This window comes from Miniopterus natalensis, chromosome 1, assembly GCF_054644295.1.
Source record: "Miniopterus natalensis isolate mMinNat1 chromosome 1, mMinNat1.hap1, whole genome shotgun sequence".
Lineage (NCBI taxonomy): Eukaryota > Metazoa > Chordata > Mammalia > Chiroptera > Miniopteridae > Miniopterus > Miniopterus natalensis.
In genome coordinates, this window is record NC_142081.1 from 114,782,029 (window position 1) to 114,799,308 (window position 17,280).

At 40.5% G+C, this 17,280-nt stretch overlaps 1 protein-coding gene across 3 annotated transcripts; it reads right to left on the reverse strand.

The window, feature by feature from the left end:
• Nucleotides 1–323: 323 nt before the first annotated feature.
• On the reverse strand, nucleotides 324–16,800 carry LOC148094350 (ankyrin repeat domain-containing protein 26-like). Of its 3 annotated transcripts, none has more exons than XM_087815788.1 (5): nucleotides 16,583–16,800; nucleotides 14,934–15,063; nucleotides 10,367–10,624; nucleotides 9,300–9,466; nucleotides 324–389 (listed from the first exon to the last, which is right to left on the reverse strand). In XM_087815788.1, the coding sequence occupies exons 1-5, from the start codon at nucleotides 16,609–16,611 to the stop codon at nucleotides 374–376; spliced, it is 600 nt and encodes a 199-aa protein (XP_087671914.1). In that variant the 5' UTR covers nucleotides 16,612–16,800; the 3' UTR covers nucleotides 324–373. The 3 variants fall into 3 exon arrangements, 2 of the variants coding, with proteins under 2 accessions (XP_087671914.1, XP_087671911.1); XM_087815785.1 differs by lacking the exon at nucleotides 324–389 and adding an exon at nucleotides 7,873–8,122; XR_015714291.1 differs by lacking the exons at nucleotides 324–389; nucleotides 14,934–15,063 and adding an exon at nucleotides 7,873–8,122 and having other exon boundaries at nucleotides 16,583–16,799.
• Between the last annotated feature and the right edge of the window lie 480 nt (nucleotides 16,801–17,280).

The following is a 17,280-nucleotide window of genomic DNA, read 5'->3' on the forward strand; positions in this document are numbered from 1 at the left end:
TGGGTGTGGTTTAAACAGCTGGTATTTGGGAAGTTCCAGTATATAAACCTCCATAGTGCTGGCTTTCAGTTAGAAAACATGCTTGAAACTTAGAAGCCAAGAAACATAGTTTAAAATACTATAAATTTTCATCACACACATGATCCAATAATATTTTTCTTTAATAAAGATCTCACATGTTATGCGTTTAATGGAAAACAATTATTGAAATGTTATGTAAACAGTCCAGTAAATAAATTTTTACTATTTGTTTCAGATCATATAATATTTCTTCAGAATCTGTGCATATTCTCGTGATGTTTTCACAAGTAGATCTTGTTGTGAAGTTCACTGAGTAACGGATCCGACAGGATAAGCTCTAAAGGATTCAGATTCAAATGCAGCAGCACCTGGAACGAAAAGGAAAATTATATTCTTTATCTACACTACCACTAAGTATAAGTGTTAAGAAGAATGAAAACATCTGTATATGACGACAGTGCACAGCACAAGGTTACTGTGGCCTGTGGTCTGCCCGAGGATGCACACGGGGTGAAGTGCTACTGTGGACACGAACAGCACTGTGCTGGTTGCCAGAGGGAAGGGGGTGGGGGGCGAAGGGGGGTCTTAATATACGGTGATGGGAGAAGATATGACTCTGAGTGGGGGCACACAGAGGAATATACAGATCTTGTAACAGAAACCCACCCCTGAAACCTATATGTTCATATTAACCATTGTCCCCCCAATAAGTTTAATAAAGTGTTATATATAAAACCAAACCAAAACAAAAATAAACAAAACAGAATTGCTATCATGGCTAAGTAGCAGGCATCTGGCTGCCTTGAGGGTCATTCATTCACTCAACAGCCACACAGTAAGGAGCACGGCGGGCGCTGGAGTTAGAGGGGAAGCTGCTCAGGCCAGCCCTGGACAGTCGCCCGCTGTAAACTGAACAGACGGAGGAGCAGGCAGTTTCCACTCAGAGCCGCATGCACCGTGGCGAATATAAAACAGGGCCCCGCTGGGGCACACAGAAGGGACATTCCAGTTGTGTGTCAGCATGGCTGGCCTCTGGGGAGCGGGGATGTGTAAGTTGATACCCGAAGGACACGGGAAACCTATGCCAGAAAGAGAAGGGGTGAGGGGGGCTCCTGTGGAGCCGAATCGCCTCGTTTGCCAGACGCTGGAGCAAAGGGGCGGAGGAGGGGAAGTAGCGCCTAGAGACAAGTCTGAGTTATTTGGCCAAAACAATGGACTTGGTGTTTTTACTCCATGCAAAGGAATCTGGAGATTTTCCTGAGGGCAGAGGTAAATGACTGACAGTCAGTGACTGGAGATCTAAATGTCGCCCCCGGGTGATAGCTATGAGAACTGTAGCTGCTTCACTAAGTCCTGGTCCCTGGTGAAAACCTGAGAAGTGGGTGACGCCCAGGTTTCTGGCAACAGTTTCAGCTGACATTCCATCAGCATCACAGAGGAAAGGAAGGGGGTGGCCAGAAAGGGGAGATGCATGGCCCGGCTGGGTGGCTCAGCTGTAGGACTGTCCCTTGCAACTAAAGGTTGCAGGTTCGATTCCCATCAGGGCACATACCTAGGTGTCCGGTTTGCTCTCGGGTGGGGGCAGGAACGGGAGGTAATCAATCGATGTTTATCTTTCACATCAATGCTTCTCTCTCTATCTAGCTCTCTCCCTCCCTCCCTCTCTCTCTAAAATCAGTAAAAACATCTCCTCGGGGGAGGATTTAAGAGAGAGAGAGAGATACACGGAGTTTTGAGGCTTCTAAAAGCTACGGGACGCGATGAGAAGATGCAGAATAATCGGATCTTCCTCACACTGCGCTTTCGCTGTTCACTCGCTTTGGACAAGAAAACACGTGGTGCAGTCAGTGCCTGTCACCCGGACATGGAAAATGCCCTTCCCCACTTACAGTGTGTTTCAGAAATCAATGATGTTTCAATTTAATTAGCAAATTTTGGCAACATACCTTCTTTTAGTTTTCTACTTAGAGTTTTTTTCAAGCTCCTGCTGCATCTGCAGGAAGTGAAATATATTTATACTCTTTCAGTTTAATAAGAGACATTATTATAGGAACGAGAAAGAGCTTATGAAATGCGTCCTTTAAATAATGCTTTTAGAGACTAGACCTAACTTGGGATTGCGTAAACAGAAAAATAATCACATAAATAAAATAAACTCAATTTCTATTATTTTAATTTTAGATAACAGAAAGCATGTATATGTAATGCTATTGAGATTAACCTGATAAAAAGCATAATTAATCTTGGTCTACTGAATAAACATAACTTCAGAAAAGTGATGTTTCATCCCATTGGTTCAAAGAACTTCAATCGAGTCAAGTCATATTTCACACTGAGTGCATTACTTTGCAAGTCTTAGAAAAACTGCCCTTTTTAAAAGTTTTGGGGCTTGTTTTCCATTTTAATGAAGTTTTCCTTAAAGTGACTTTTCTATTCTTATAGTTTTAGAAAATTAAAATCTCAAAGTATGTTCTATGCCATTAATTTTTCAACCTAAAATGACAAAAGCGGTACTGTCATAGGTCGTGTGAAAATTCTACCAGCAAAAATAAATAAATAAATAAAGCTACTTTGCTGTCTGTTCTATGACTGAAACATTTCTTTCTAGAAATTAGGGATAAATTTGGAAACATTCAACTAATTATAATTATAGTCTTCTTCACTATAAAATGTGTGGGGATATTGCAAATGGTATTACATATCCCAATCTAGAGCATTCTTAACTTAAGCCTTTCCTGTAAAAGGTATCTTCTCCCTAAGTGCCTGAAACAGGGTTTAAAATACTCTGCTAAACATAAACACTGTGGCGATCATGATAATGTGATACCCAATGCCTTTCCAAATTTTAGGTGTGAAGACAAATTTGTTGCCTGAGATGTTCCCCAGTATTTTCGGAGGCTGTTCTCCGTCACACTTTACAAGAGCATGAGCGACAGGCCTTATTACACGGAGAGGGTGGCAGCGACCTTGCTCGACAGGCCTTGTGGTGCTAACTCAGCACCTCATAGAGAGAGGCCTTTACTGAATCAATTTCATGTTACCATTAATAAACAATATGTGCAATGTAAAGCACATTTTTACACAAGTTGAATTAAGAAACCACTGATGTAACTACCTTTTCCCCAAAAAGCACTTTTCCTAAATATTTTACTTCTGTGACATTTATGCTTATTTCTAAGTGAGGATTCTGTTCAGATGGTGGAAGGAGCTTGAAGTCCAACATTCATAAGGAGAACACATCTGCAACTTTATTTATATTTTTCCATTTACCAAAAATATAGAAAGGCGAGGAACTTATGCACATAAAAACAATGCATCGGCAACTTTAAATTCAAAGGACTTATAATTAGAAGGATTTTTCTCACTACTGGTAGTTCTCAAACTATATCCCATAGGAATCTGAGTTTCCACCGGGGACAAGTTAGGACTGCAGAGCCTGAGTCTCCATCCCTCCTTTAGCTAGACAGCTCTGAGTCTCTGTTTTATATAATACAGTTTCATGAAGAAAATTTTTTTAAAGTTCTAGTCCTTGAAAGAAAATTGTTGAAGGTGTGAAAATCACTGATTTAGTCCAAGTCCCCAATTTTACATAAGAGGCAACAAAGGCTCAGAGAGATTGTAGGTCGATCGCCCGAGGTCACGAAGCCAACGGGCTGCAGGCAGAAGCGGGTCTGCGTCTCCCTCCTGAGCCTCGGGCTCCGTGGCAGCGGCTTCCTCACACTCAGGAGAGACACACGGGCTTTAAGCAGAACTCAGAGGAAACCAGCGCGGGAACTTTGCCGTGAGCTCAACAACCTTTCGGCAGGGGACGCGAAATAGCAGCTTTCTAACTAAACTGCACGTTTCAATGTCATGAATAAAAATCAAGGGATGGAAATTAGCATCATGTCTCCTCTTAGGAGCGGCCGGGACACTCGGTTTATAAAGCGCAGGACAAGAAACGAAGGAGAAAGTCTTCAGTTAAACCGAACAAGCTGAAATGGAGGAAATTCTTCCTTAAAAGAACGACTCCTTCCCCCCAAAAAGCTGGTTTACCAAACCCATCAAGACGTGAGTGATCCATGTTGTGGGTCCCCTGTAGCAGAATTTAAAACCCGCAGCAGGTCTCTGTAGCACCTAGCAGGCTGCTGTCCCACTTTCTCCTCCTCAGTCGGTGTGAACGACAGACACGCGCTAATTCCCAGGGTGATTTAACCATCAGAAAGGGCAGGGCCCGCCTCCCTGCCTTCCTCTCACAGGAGGACCTGGGCTCTCTCCACCCGCCCCTGGAGCAGGGGTTTGCCTGGTGGGCGAGTCCGAGAGAAGGAACTGAGGTCACTTGCCTGCTCGGGGCTCTTCCTGGAGAAGCTGTGTCGCCCAAGGGCCAGCAGTGGGTCCCCGCACCTCCCGCTGAGCAGCCTCAGGCGATGCGCTGGGAACCCAGCGGGAGGGCGGCTGTCTGCCCGCAGCCCCTGCACTCATCTCAGAGGGGAAGCGGGTGTCACTTGCCACCTTCCCGCCACAGCTCCAAGAAAGGTGACTCCACAACCTTCACAGAAAGGTTTTCTTCTTCCCCGACTTCTACTTAATGTGCATTGTCCAGAACCCAACAAAGGCTCCCCTGCTCGACACACTAAATGGTCCACACACCAGGCCCTCAAGGGTGGGCTTACTGGAACGCGCAGGAGAGGCAGGGTGGAGGAGAACAGGGACAGGCCCACAGCTGCAGCAGGCTGAGCCCACAGCCCCAGCAAACCCAGTAGTTGCGGATGGGTTAGGGTGCAGCCCCCACACTGCAGACCAGCAGAGGGCAACAGTCCAGCAGCATCCCTAGCCCCACCCCAAAATCCAGGTCCCTGCCCAGTTGCAGCAGACCAGTAGCAGCAGCAGAGACAAGTCTCCAGCCTCCTGGCCGCAGCACTGTGCTGCCAGTGGCCACGGGGAATGAGGCCGCAGCTCAGTGGGCTCACAAACTAGCTCCCCTCAACTGGCCACATCCCCCTGCCTGCCACGCTGGTGGCGCCCTGAGACCCAGGCAACCCGGATCCAGCACCAGCACCCACCACCCTGGTCAGCCTGCTGCCACCACTCCCATGTCCAAGGCTAAACCTCCCACACCTTGAATCACTGCACCCCCTCCCCAAGCTTAAGTAGCACAGTAAGAGAAAACAAATCCTGTGCTACAGCACCACCTACTGGGAAACTAAAGAAAGACCCCAAGTTATCAACCTGCTGAATGGTGGAAACCAAATGTCCCTAAATAAGAAGTGTTCACTACTTCAAATGCACCAGCAGAGAAACAACCCATTAAGCAGCATGGACCACCAAGGTAACGCTAACAAAGAAAGAAAATGACAGTTCTCCAGAAAGAAACTCAAAATAACGGCTGGTTGTGATACAAATGAGAGAGAAATCAAAATAACAGTCATGAAGAAACTCAACAAGACAAAAGAAAACTCAAAAGGCAGTTCAATGAGCTCAGAAATAAAATGAATGAACAGAAGGAGTACTTTACCAAACAGAAGAAAACTATGGAAAGAACCAAACAAATTCTGGAGCTTAAAGAACTCCATAAAGGAGATGAAGAATGGATATATTAATAACCATGATACACAATGAAGCCTAGTTGCTATTTCAAGACTCCCTACCATTGCCATCTTAGTCACCAGTCATTCAAGTGTTGGCAAGATATACAGACATAAGTGACCCTCATTTTAAAAATTCAAATATATCGGCAAACATGCTGCTGCGAGAGATGTCTGAGATTTTGCTGCCTACGTTTTCTTCAAGGATTTTCATGGTTTCACAACTTAAGTCTTTTATCCATTTTGAGTTTATTCTTGTGTATGGTGTGAGTTGGTGGTCTAGCTTCTTTCTTTGCATGTCCCTGCCCAATTTTCCCAGCACCATTTATTAAAGAGACTGCCCATTGCATGCTTTTGCCTCCTTTGTCAAATATTAATTGAGCATAAAGGCTTGGGTCCATTTCTGGATTCTCTGTTCTGTTCCACTGATCTATATGCCCGTTTTTGTGCCAGAACCAGGCTGTTTTGATTACAGTGGCTTTGTAATATAACTTGGTATCTAGTATTGTGATCCCTCCAACTTTGTTCCTCTTTCTCAAGTTTGCCGTGGCTATTTAGGGTCCTTTTGGGTTCCATATAAATTTTTGGAGAGTTTGTTCTAGATCTGTGAAACATGCCTTTGGTATTTTAATAGGGCTTGCACTGAATTTATGGATTGCTTTGGGTAGTATGGACATTTTAATGATGTTAATTCTGCCAACCCATGAACACAGTATATTCTTCCAGTTGTTTATATCTTTCTCTATCTCTTTCTCTCTTTTTAACATATCTTTATTGATTTCACAGAGAGGAAGGGAAAGGAAGAGGGAGAGATAGAAACATCAATGATGAGACAGTTATCATTGATCAACTGCCTCCCTCACACCCCCTACTGGGGATTGAGCCTACAACCCAGGCATGTGCCCTGACTGGGAATTGAACTGGGATCTCCTGGATCATAGTCAATGCTCAAGTGCTGAGCCATGTCCAGCCAGGCCTCTATTTTTTTATCGTCCTATAGTTTTCTGAGTACAGGTCTTTTACCTCCTAGGTTGTTTATTCCAAAGTATCTTAAATTTTTTGTTGCAATGGTAAATGGAATTGCTTTTTTAATTTCCCTTTCTGAGAGTTCACTATTGGTGTATAAAAATGCCTCACACCGAGCCAGCGGAGCTCAGAGGTTGAGCATCGAACTATGATCCAGGAGATCGCAGTTCGATTCCCAGTCAGGGCACATGCCCAGGTTGTGGGCTTGATTGCCAGTGGGGGGCATGCAGGAGGCAGCTGATCAGTGACTCTCTCATCATTGATGTTTCTATCTCTCTCTCTCCTTCTACTCTTCCTCTCCCTGAAATCAACAAATACATATATATGTTAAAAGTGCCTCACACTGATCAGAATGTCTATCATCAACAAATCATTAAGTGACAAGTGTTGGTGAAGATGTGGAGAAAAGGGAATCTTAGTACACTGTTGCTAGAATGTAGACTGGAGCAGCCACTATAGAAAACGGTATGGAATTTCCTCAAAAAATTAAATATGGAACTGCCACTTGACCCAATGATTCCACTTCTAGGAATATATCCTAAGAAACCCAAAACACCAATCAGAAAGAATTTATGCACCCTATGTGCATAACAGCTCAATTTACAATAGCTAAGATCTGGAAACTGCCCAAGTGCCCACCAGTAGATGAGTGGATAAAAAAGCTGTGGGACATTCACACCATGGAATACTATGCAGCTGTCATAAAGGAAGGATCTCTTGCCCTTTGAGACAGCATGGAGGGACCTAGAGAGTATTATACTAAGTGAAATAAGCCAGTAAAAGAAAGACAAGTATCACATGATCTCACTCATATGTGGAATCTAATGAACAAAATAAACTGATAAACAAAATAGATCCAGAGACATAGAAGTATAGAACAGACTGATGAATTTCAGAGGGAGGTTGGGGGTTGGGTAGTGGGGAGAAGGGAGACATTAATCGAAGAACTTATATGCATATATGCATAATCCATGGACACACTCAACAGTGTAGAGAAGGCCTGGGGTGGGTGGGCCAGAGGGGGCCGATGCTGGGTGGAGGGGACCAGTGGGGGAGGGGGGAAAAGGACATCTGCAATACTTTCAATGATAAAGATAAATTTAAAAAGTAAATTAATTAAAAATTCATATATCTCCTTAATTTAACTATTTAGAAAATGTACAACTGCTCTGCAAGACATTTTATAAAAATTGAAATAAAAATGCTATAAGTAAAGTACCAATTAAGAACATTCTCTCACATAAGAAGATGACAAAAAATGTTCACTTAAAAACAGAAATTAATCCTTTTAGTATTACAAGATTATTTAATTCATAAAAAGGGTTCTTGAGGCAGGAGTCCCCAAGTTCTATTTTGTAGTAGAATTTCTAGAGGGTACAAAATTATTATCAGCATTTTCAACAAAAAGTGTCTCCTGGACTGGCATCGTGCCAGGAGTGCTGTGTAAAGATCTCTCCTGTTGGTTCTGCTTGAGAAGTTCATTTTTGACCTCTGCCATCCTCTCCTTAGTCCTGTGAAGATTGTAAACAACAAATGCTTAGTATTTTATTTTTCCCTAAGTGACCTGCATTTTTTTAAGTAGCCACAATAGTAAACGGAATTTCCCATTTTAACAATGAAAATGTGTTGGAGCAGGCCTTCTATATTCAAGTATAGGTTCTAAATGGTTCTAGAGAAGCACTATGTTTCTAGGGAGGGGGAGGGGGTTCCTCACTAACAAGTAATCCAAAGCAGGGAGGGGAGAGAAATGGCTGTGATGTGGGCGCTTCTCAGGTGACACTTGCTGCCTCCTGGAAGGACTGTACCTACAAGATTCTGGAGGATGCCCTTGGGCATATCTAGTGAACCACTTGAGAGGTTTTTTTAAATAATCCCTCAAAGACACTGTCAAGCATTTGCTTTCACCACCCCTGTACAATACACTCATTACCTTGGAGATTTTAAACATTTCCCATGGACGCATAATTTAGAGCAACAACCTCTATGGGAACAAGACAGCCTCGCTGGGGATCAAAATGAACGAAAACAGCTCCAGAGGCCATCAGCTTGTAACACTGTTCCCAAGGCACCGGAGCTGGGAGCCCCCCTTTCTGTCTCCCCGCCCCCCCTCAGGGCTCCACCACATTCTCTTCAGCAACTGTGTCAATCATACCGCCCTTCACCCCTGTTCATCTTTCCCCATTTACCCTGCAGGCCTTTGAGCAGAAAAACTATAAAGGATAGTTTGTCTCAAGGCAGCCTCCAGTGATAATAACAAAGGTCACAGTGAAGAAAGTAAATTTACCAAGCGCCAGAATGTGCCCAGCACTTAACCCTTTCAGTTTAAGTTATTTTCCAAAAGTAGTTAAACTCATTAATATTTCTATTTAGAGTAATTACAACATGCAACTTTATAAAAATATCGCTGTCTAAATTATAAAGCTTCAAAAACAGCTTAAAGACTAGTACATCATGTAGGTTAACTTAGGAAAATATTAAGGGGGAAAAAATAAAATGGGGAAGAGATGCAAACTGTCCTGTACAAACATTTGATAGACAAGTTCATTTACTAACATAATTTTCCAAAATTATACTACTTAATTAGCTTCCATTTCTACTAATCTCACGAACCTGGCTTGATAAAAATTGTGCTTTAGAAACTAATTAATGAGGTAAATTTATTTTCTTTGATTTTGTGTTTTGACTTACTCGAGTAGTAGACTTGGCAGTGACTTTGTCCATTGGTTTTCTCTCTGGTGGAGTTGGTTATATTTTTCCAATTTGGGAAGTTCAGATTCCAGATCTTCAATTATGGGTTCCAACTCCCTTCTTAATGAAGCTTTACTATGTGGCTTTTGTTGAGGTAATGGATCCATCTGAAGCAAATAAGAAGGATGCACTTTTTAAAAAAGTATAATTTGAATAATTATATTTGTTTCCTTTAATTTTGAGTCAATAATTCACAGAGCAGCTTTAAACATGAAACTAAGCTAGTTTAAAATATTATGTCAACTAAATTAAATCTAAATTATAAAAATAAAGTTAAATCTTCCTTTTTTATTTAAATTTTATATTGTTAACACTATTGTAGATGTCCCCCGTTTTCTGCCCCTTTGCCGCCTCTAACCAGCCCCCACCCCCCTCCCACCTTGGCCATCACCACAGTGTTGTCCGTGTCCATGGTCTATGCATAGATGTTCTTTAGCTAATCCCTTAACCTTCCTTTCTCCAGGCCCTCCAAACCCCCTCCCCTCTGACATCTGTCAGTCTTGTCCATTTATCCATGCCTCTGGTTCTATTTTGTTCATCAGTTTATTTTGTTCATTAGATTCCACATATTAGTGATGTCATATGGCATTTGTCTTTCTGACTTGCTCATTTCACTTAGCATAAAATCTTTCTTTTACTAGTACTCATGCATTCTGATAACTCAAAAAATAATAGAATCAATTTATTTTTAAAAATTGAACAACAGGACTTAATAATAGTATAATTTTTAAATCAAAATTTTTACTTTTCTTCCTTATAGTCCTGTTTTACATCAACTGGTCTTAAAAATAAAATGATCCTCTAGTAAGAATCATTCTGAATGGTCAATTTAGTGATAATAATGATGGAAATTAAAATACTGAAATGAGAAACATGCCACCTTCCTTCCTGAAATCTACAGAACAAATTGATATTAAGGGAAGTGGGGGAAACACATACAATGTCTATGTCCAAAGTGAAATTTGCAGTGAAATGAAATAAAGCACATTAAAGATCAAGAAATTAACCTGTAACAACAGATAGGCTTGTTTTAATTTTTTGTTTAAATGCTTTATTTCTCCCTCGCCAATCGTCTGTTCATACTGTTCTATTTTTTTTCTGAGCATTTTTGCTTTTTGTTTCCACTTCTGTTTTTTATCCTCTAGTTTTTCACATTTCTTTTGAATTGCTTTCACTGATGATAATGTCTGTTGAAGTGTATTTTCTTCATCCAGATGTGCACATGCTGAAGATGCAGGTTCCAGTATTGCTATGAAATCATCAGTCTGCGTGAATGAAATAATATAGTTTGGTTATGAAGCTGTGGACTGAGAATAGTCTTAATGCAACACCAGTTAATTGTGATATTTTGAAATGAATTCAGTTGCAGTAAAATGTTATCCGTACTGTAGAACAGTCTTAGAATGTGGAACCTTGGATTACTCAGAATCAAGACCAAAGTTAAAACAACCAGGAGTCACAAACATATATTTGCTGTCATCATATTTGCCACACAGAGTCTGCAGTTGATTTTATACTCTTTTTTTCTGTGACTGTTTCATGTCTTTCCTCCACAAAATGACTCTATGGCACCTCTTAGGAGAAAGCCTCTTACCTCTTCCCCCACCTTAACTCTTCATAATTTTTAAAGAAGTGCAGGGATATCATTTTGAGGTATTTAGGACTGAGTCAACAAATGCATCCCAAAATAAGACTTTCAAAATGAGACTCTAATTAATGAATCTTCTAAATATGGATTCTCACGCCATAAGTCTTGTATTGAACTACAAACGGTTGATGCTCATTTGAATTGCATTCCAAGAAAAAATGATCCCATGGGTTGCAGAGAAATCACATCTCCCACTGTAAAAGTTTAAGCGAGATGAGCCCTAAAAAAGTGGGGCTTAAATCAATAGTGAAATATTGAAATTCTTTGTTACTTCCCACAAAATAAGGGACCATACTAAACAAAAAGAACAGCACCATCAACAACAAACCTGCTGGAATGTCAGTGATAAGGGCGTGGGAAGAACAACCTCCTTAGAGATGATGATTGTTTGCTAAGAGAAGGCGAGTGAGGCAGTTACTGAAACATGTCTACAACTCCTTTGCACTTTCTCCATGAAGCAGTGCTGGCCTTAGTTACTGGTTTCTAGTGAATAGAATGTGGTGGACCTGCTGTGTGACTTCTGTGTCTGGTGACACAGCTCCCATCTCACTCTCTCGGGAAGTTCACCCTGAGACCCAGCCACCCTGTTGTGAAGGATGAAGCAGCCCAGGCCTCATAGTCAGTCCTCGTCTTGGTGGCAGCTGAGTCTGCCCCAGCTAATGTCCCAGCCAAAAGCCTGCTGCCACTGACAAACAGGTGAATGAATAACCTTTACATGAGTCTAGTTCCCAGCTTCAAGTCACCCCAGCTGATGGCAAGTGGAAAAGAATTGAGCTGGCCTCACTGCAGATTTGCAAGCAAAGTAAATGCTGTTTTAAGACACAGGCTTTAGGGGTGGCTTATTAAGCATCAATAAATAACTGGCACAGATACTGATATTAAAAATGGAGTGCTGACACCCACATGAGGGGGAGTGCCTTTGAACAGGAGGTAGGTGGATCCAGAGATAATGTATAGAGGTGTGACAATGAAAACCAAAAGGGCCTCCAAGAAACAGTGAGTGGAGGCCTCATAGCCCTGAGGCGGCTGACAGCAAGCGCTTCTGGGCAAGAGACCAAAATGACACTGAAACAAGGATGACGGGGTTCTCCCTAGGAAGCCCTGAAAGTGAAATGCACTAGAAAGATGAGCTAAAGGAAGACTATTAAATGGCAGAGAACCAAAACTTACCGGGTTCCAATATTCATTTCCCATTTAGAGCTTCTCCCACATGTCCAATGGTCAAATAATGCTAAAATACACACATGGCTTCTGGGTAACATCAAATCCAGGGTGTTCCAGGAAAGCATGGTCTAAGGATGAAGCCAAGACTTATAAAACCCTTAAGACCTCAGAAAGACTTATGTGGTGCCTCAGATGCCTTTAAGGATTTCCAGAATGTGAGAGTTTTCAAGGCACTGTCCTACAACACCTCCAGGAAGCCCAAGGTGAAGAGCTTACCTTAAAACAATGTGTGAGGGCGGCTTTTCTAACAGTATGAACACCAATAAAATTCACAGGAAACTCAAAGCTTCTAAGAGAACTGTAGTAGCAAAACCCCTGCTTGCTCAGTTGGACTAAAGGAGAACAAGACAGTGCACAATAAAAAGAGGCCTATGGGCCTTAGACCTTCTACAGGGAGGAGGCGGGCTGAGAAAAGAGCTGTAAGCACAGGTCAGCTCTTAAAAGGGCTCAGGGAGAAGAGCCAAGGGCCCTGGAGAAGCAGTGCATGGTTAGGACAAGTCTTCCTCTCCTCAGTGAGGAAATAGAGAACACTATGAAATCGCTTTAAATCTCAGTAGTAAAACCAATGCAGTGTCCTTCAGCACCATTTACATACAATGTCCTTCTACCTTCCCTCAAGCTTGTTCGTAAGGGAAGGTAAGACCGACTCATCTTCATGTCACACCACAATGTTTCTCCATGAAAACAAATAGGCTTTACATTTTTGAGATTTCAAATTGAGACATTTCCAAAGAGGAGAGGGGACAAGCCAGCTGTGACCCTTCTCCTCCCTGGGCAGTGAAACCTGCCGGTGAGTCTCTGAATTATGAGTTAACCACATGAAGTAGATGCCAAGGCAGCAGGTCTGTTACAGGGTTTAATGGAAATGAAGCGAAGCGGGAGGCGCTGGGTTAGAGACTAAAGGTTGGAGTGGAGAGTAAAAGGAATGGGCGTTACCTTTGTGGGCCTACTTTCCCCTCCTGTCAGAGTCAGCAAACACAAGCTGGCCACGGGCTTTATCAGGAAGCAAAATATCTCCACGAAAGGAGAGTTAAAAGCATCCCACTACACTGACTTTTTATTATTACATAAAACAGCTGGTAATATGCAAGATGACTGGGAAAGAGCACTCATAAAATTTGATTTGGGCCTAGCAGAAGGACAGACTTATCAATCAATGAATTAGAAGGGGGAATCCAAAAATTAACCCTCACATTATGGCCAAGTGCTTTTTGACAAGGGAGCCAAACAGTTAAATCAGACATGAATGGTCTTTTTTAACAAATTGTGCTGGGACAACTGGATATCCACATGCAAAAGAGTAAAATTAGATCTGTACCTCCTACCATACATAAAAATTAACTCAAAATGTAAAAGCTAAAACTATAAAACTCTTAGAAGAAAACATAGGTGTATATCTTCATGACAGGATTTGGGTATTTTTCTTAGATGTGAAACCAAAGACAAAAATAGGCTAACTGGACTTGGTCAAAATCAAAAACTTCTGTGCTTTAAAAGACACCATCAAGAAAGTGAAAAGGGGAGCTACTGAATGGAAGAAATATTTGAAAATCCTTTATCTAATAAGGGATTTGTATCTAGGATATATACAGAACTCTTACAATTCAATAATAAAAAGACAATCCAATTAAAACTGGGTGAAGGGATCGAAAACACAGGCTTTCCAAGAAGATACACAGATGGATACTCAGCATGTGAAAAGACGGTGGACATCACTAGTCACTAGAAAATCACAAATCAAAACCACAATAAGATGCCACTTCACACCCACCAGGATGGCTACAGTCAAAAGACAGGCAATGGCAAATGTTGGCAAGAATGCAGAGAAACAGGAACCCTCATACATTGTGAATGAAAATGCCAAATGGTGCAGCTACTTTGGAGAAAAGTCTGGCAGTTTCTCAAAAGTTAAATATATGATCTAGCAGATCCATTTATAAATATATTCCCAAAAGAATGAAAACTTGGATATGAATGCTCATAGCAGCATTATTAACAAAACCAAAAGTGTCATCAAATGATGAACAGATAAAAAAATGTAGTTGCTCCATGCAATGAAATGTTATTCAGCAATAAACAGAAAGGCAGTACTGGTGATACATGTCGCAAAATAGATGTTCCTTGAAAACATCATGCTAAATATAAAGGGCAGTCACAGAGGACCACATATTGTGTGATTCCACTGATATGAAATGTGCAGAATAGACAAATCTGGAGAGGCTGAGCGGACAGTAGTGGTTCCTAGGGCTAGGAAGGGTGGGGAAGTGGAAACGGGCACAGGGTGGTTGCTAAAGGGCACAGGGTTACTTTTTAGGGTGATGCAAATGTTCTAAAGTGGATTGTGATGATGACTGTGTAACTCTTGGAATATAGGAAAAACCACTGAATTGTACACTTTAAATGAGTGAACTGCATGGTATGTTCATTATATCTCAATAAAGTCGTTGCCAAAAAAGATTTTAATTTGGTGCTGGTGCCTGGGGTCCAGTAATGGTATGCTTCTTGCCAGGGCTCAAGGCACAGAAGAATTAACAGTATGCCCTTTTTATAGAAAAGTGATAAAGAAAAAAGGCTGTCTTGTTCACTGATACCAAGTTCATACAATTAATAGAAAAATCTGTATTTCACTGCTCAAAGAATTGAATGATATGTATTTCCCCAAGGTAGGTGATTTTGGGGTCCCAAATCTGATTTACAATTACCTTCTGTTTTAACATATTAGTCCGAATTTCCATTTCAGTTAGATTTGGTTTTAAATATTCAGGAAAACTAAGCTCTTCATTTTCATGTTCATTTAACTTCCTTTGTGTAATGTTTAAGAGTTCCTTCAATCTGCAGAAATGTACAAAATGAGTAAGTCCAATTCTTTAAGAGTAAATATTTGATAATTATTTGAACAGATACTATGTTCTATCATATAAAATAAATAAATCCATAAATTATGATCCTCTCATTTGTTCCAATCTAATATTGCTTGAAAGCATACTATCTAAATTATAAATGTAAGGTGAAAAATATTCATGGCATATGTGATACAGAGTTAATATTGAAACTATGCAGAGTTCTTATAATTAAGTTATTATTAATATTCATGTTAGTATGTCAATATAAAACATGAACCTATTATTAAATATCAACTATAAACCAGAGATCAGTTTCCAAAGTGAAGTAGAAAAGCATAATTACAAGTGAATGTTTTGAAGAGACACAAAAATACCTTTTGGTACCTCCTGACGACAATCTACAAAAAGAAAGGTCCCAACAAAACATCAAGGAGCTCATTCAAAATAGAAAGAGAAGCAGGAGAGAAACATCTTTGAAGTCTGACTTGAAGGCAGAATTAGAAAGGGGCAGGGCTTTAGAAGAAGGGAAGTCGGAGAGAGCATGTGTAGCAGTCTCTTCAAGGCAGTTTTAAGAAGATATCTTTGCTCGCACAACATTAACAAAATGAAAGGGATACAAAGCAGTGTAGAGAAAGACAGTGAAATGAGGGGAAAACACTGGTGAGGATCAGAGAACAAACTTAAGTGCTTGGTAAATAAACAGAAAGGAAGCCATGTGGGGATTCCCAGACACTGGGGAAAATCCCATTATTTTTCACTAGTGGTAAAAACATGATTATACAACTTCTTTAAGTCATACAGACATTTTTGTATGTGTGATATATTTTATAACTAAAAAAGGAGAAAGAAACATAAGCCAAATCAAGAGAATTTTTGATGTTGTTAAACAATGACACAGGGAGGCTTTTAGATATTAAACTATTTGAATGCTGAAGGGAAAGCACACTCACGACTGAAAGTAGGAAAGGTCACCAGAGAGCAAAGACATCTTGCAGAAGTAAAAATTCAAGGTAGACATGAAAAGTGTAGTCGACAGGATATGCAAAATGCATCCTCATTATTGTTTTAGGAACCACTAAAGAGTAAGTAGAGCCCAGCCGGGTGTGGCTCAGCGGTTCAGCATCGACCTAGGATCCAGGAGATCGGGGTTTGATTCCCAGTCAGGGCACATGCCCAGGTTGTGGGCTCGATCCCCAGTCAGGGGCGTGCAGGAGGCAGCGGACCAATGACTCTCTCATCATTGACGTTTCTGTCTCTCTCTCTCCCTCTCCCTTCCTCTCTCTGAAATCAATAAAGATGTATTTCAAGAAAAAAAAAGTATAGTATTTTGGCCCTCAAAGCAGTTTCAGATTGTGCTGTGAGTTTCTCAAGTAAATTTTTAAATAGGATAATTTGTTTAATTATGAAAATTACACATAGGAAATAAATTTGGATTTTGGTTTTAATAAAGTAAGTGGCAGTTAAATCTTAATTGAAGGTGGAAATGGTCTGAAATATTAAAACCTTACCTAGTGAACTCTTTCTCCAGTTCACCCATCTTCTTTAATCCTTCACGCAGGCAAGACTGCAGGAAGAATTTTAACTCAGTCCATTCCCTTATCTGTTTCTTTTCATGCTGAATCTGTGAAAAACATTTTTAAAGTGAATTATTTTTAAAAATCTAAACACTCACTCTTCTTTCTTAAAAATATGATTTCTCATGAGTTCATGAATAATATGTATAGACAGGTTTATAAAACATAGTAGACAGGTTTATAAAATCTAGTTTATAAACCTGGTGCTTATAATGACAGATTTGAAAAATAATGACCTCTTACAGCAGCTTAAATTGACTTTACGGTTTCACCATTTTTTGGTCTGGAATTCAAATTGCCAAAATTTGCTAAAACAGAGGTTTTGACATATAAAATACTAAGTCTTAAAAAAACCCCAAAACTTTAAGAGAATGGCTATATTGACATTTTAGTTTCTAAAGCTGTCCTAGAAACGTTTTCATTAATAATTGAACATATTCCAGGTTTTATTAAATTGAATCTTACTAAGATAATCTTTGAAAAATTCCCATGCAAATCTGACTTTAGGATGAGATGCTCTCGTTCTCTTTAAGCTTCTGCTTTAAGTTTCAACCTCTCCTTCTCTGTTAAACACTTTCTCTTTAAACAAAGTTTGTCTTCTCTATATTGAATAAAATCATAGCTTTTACTTC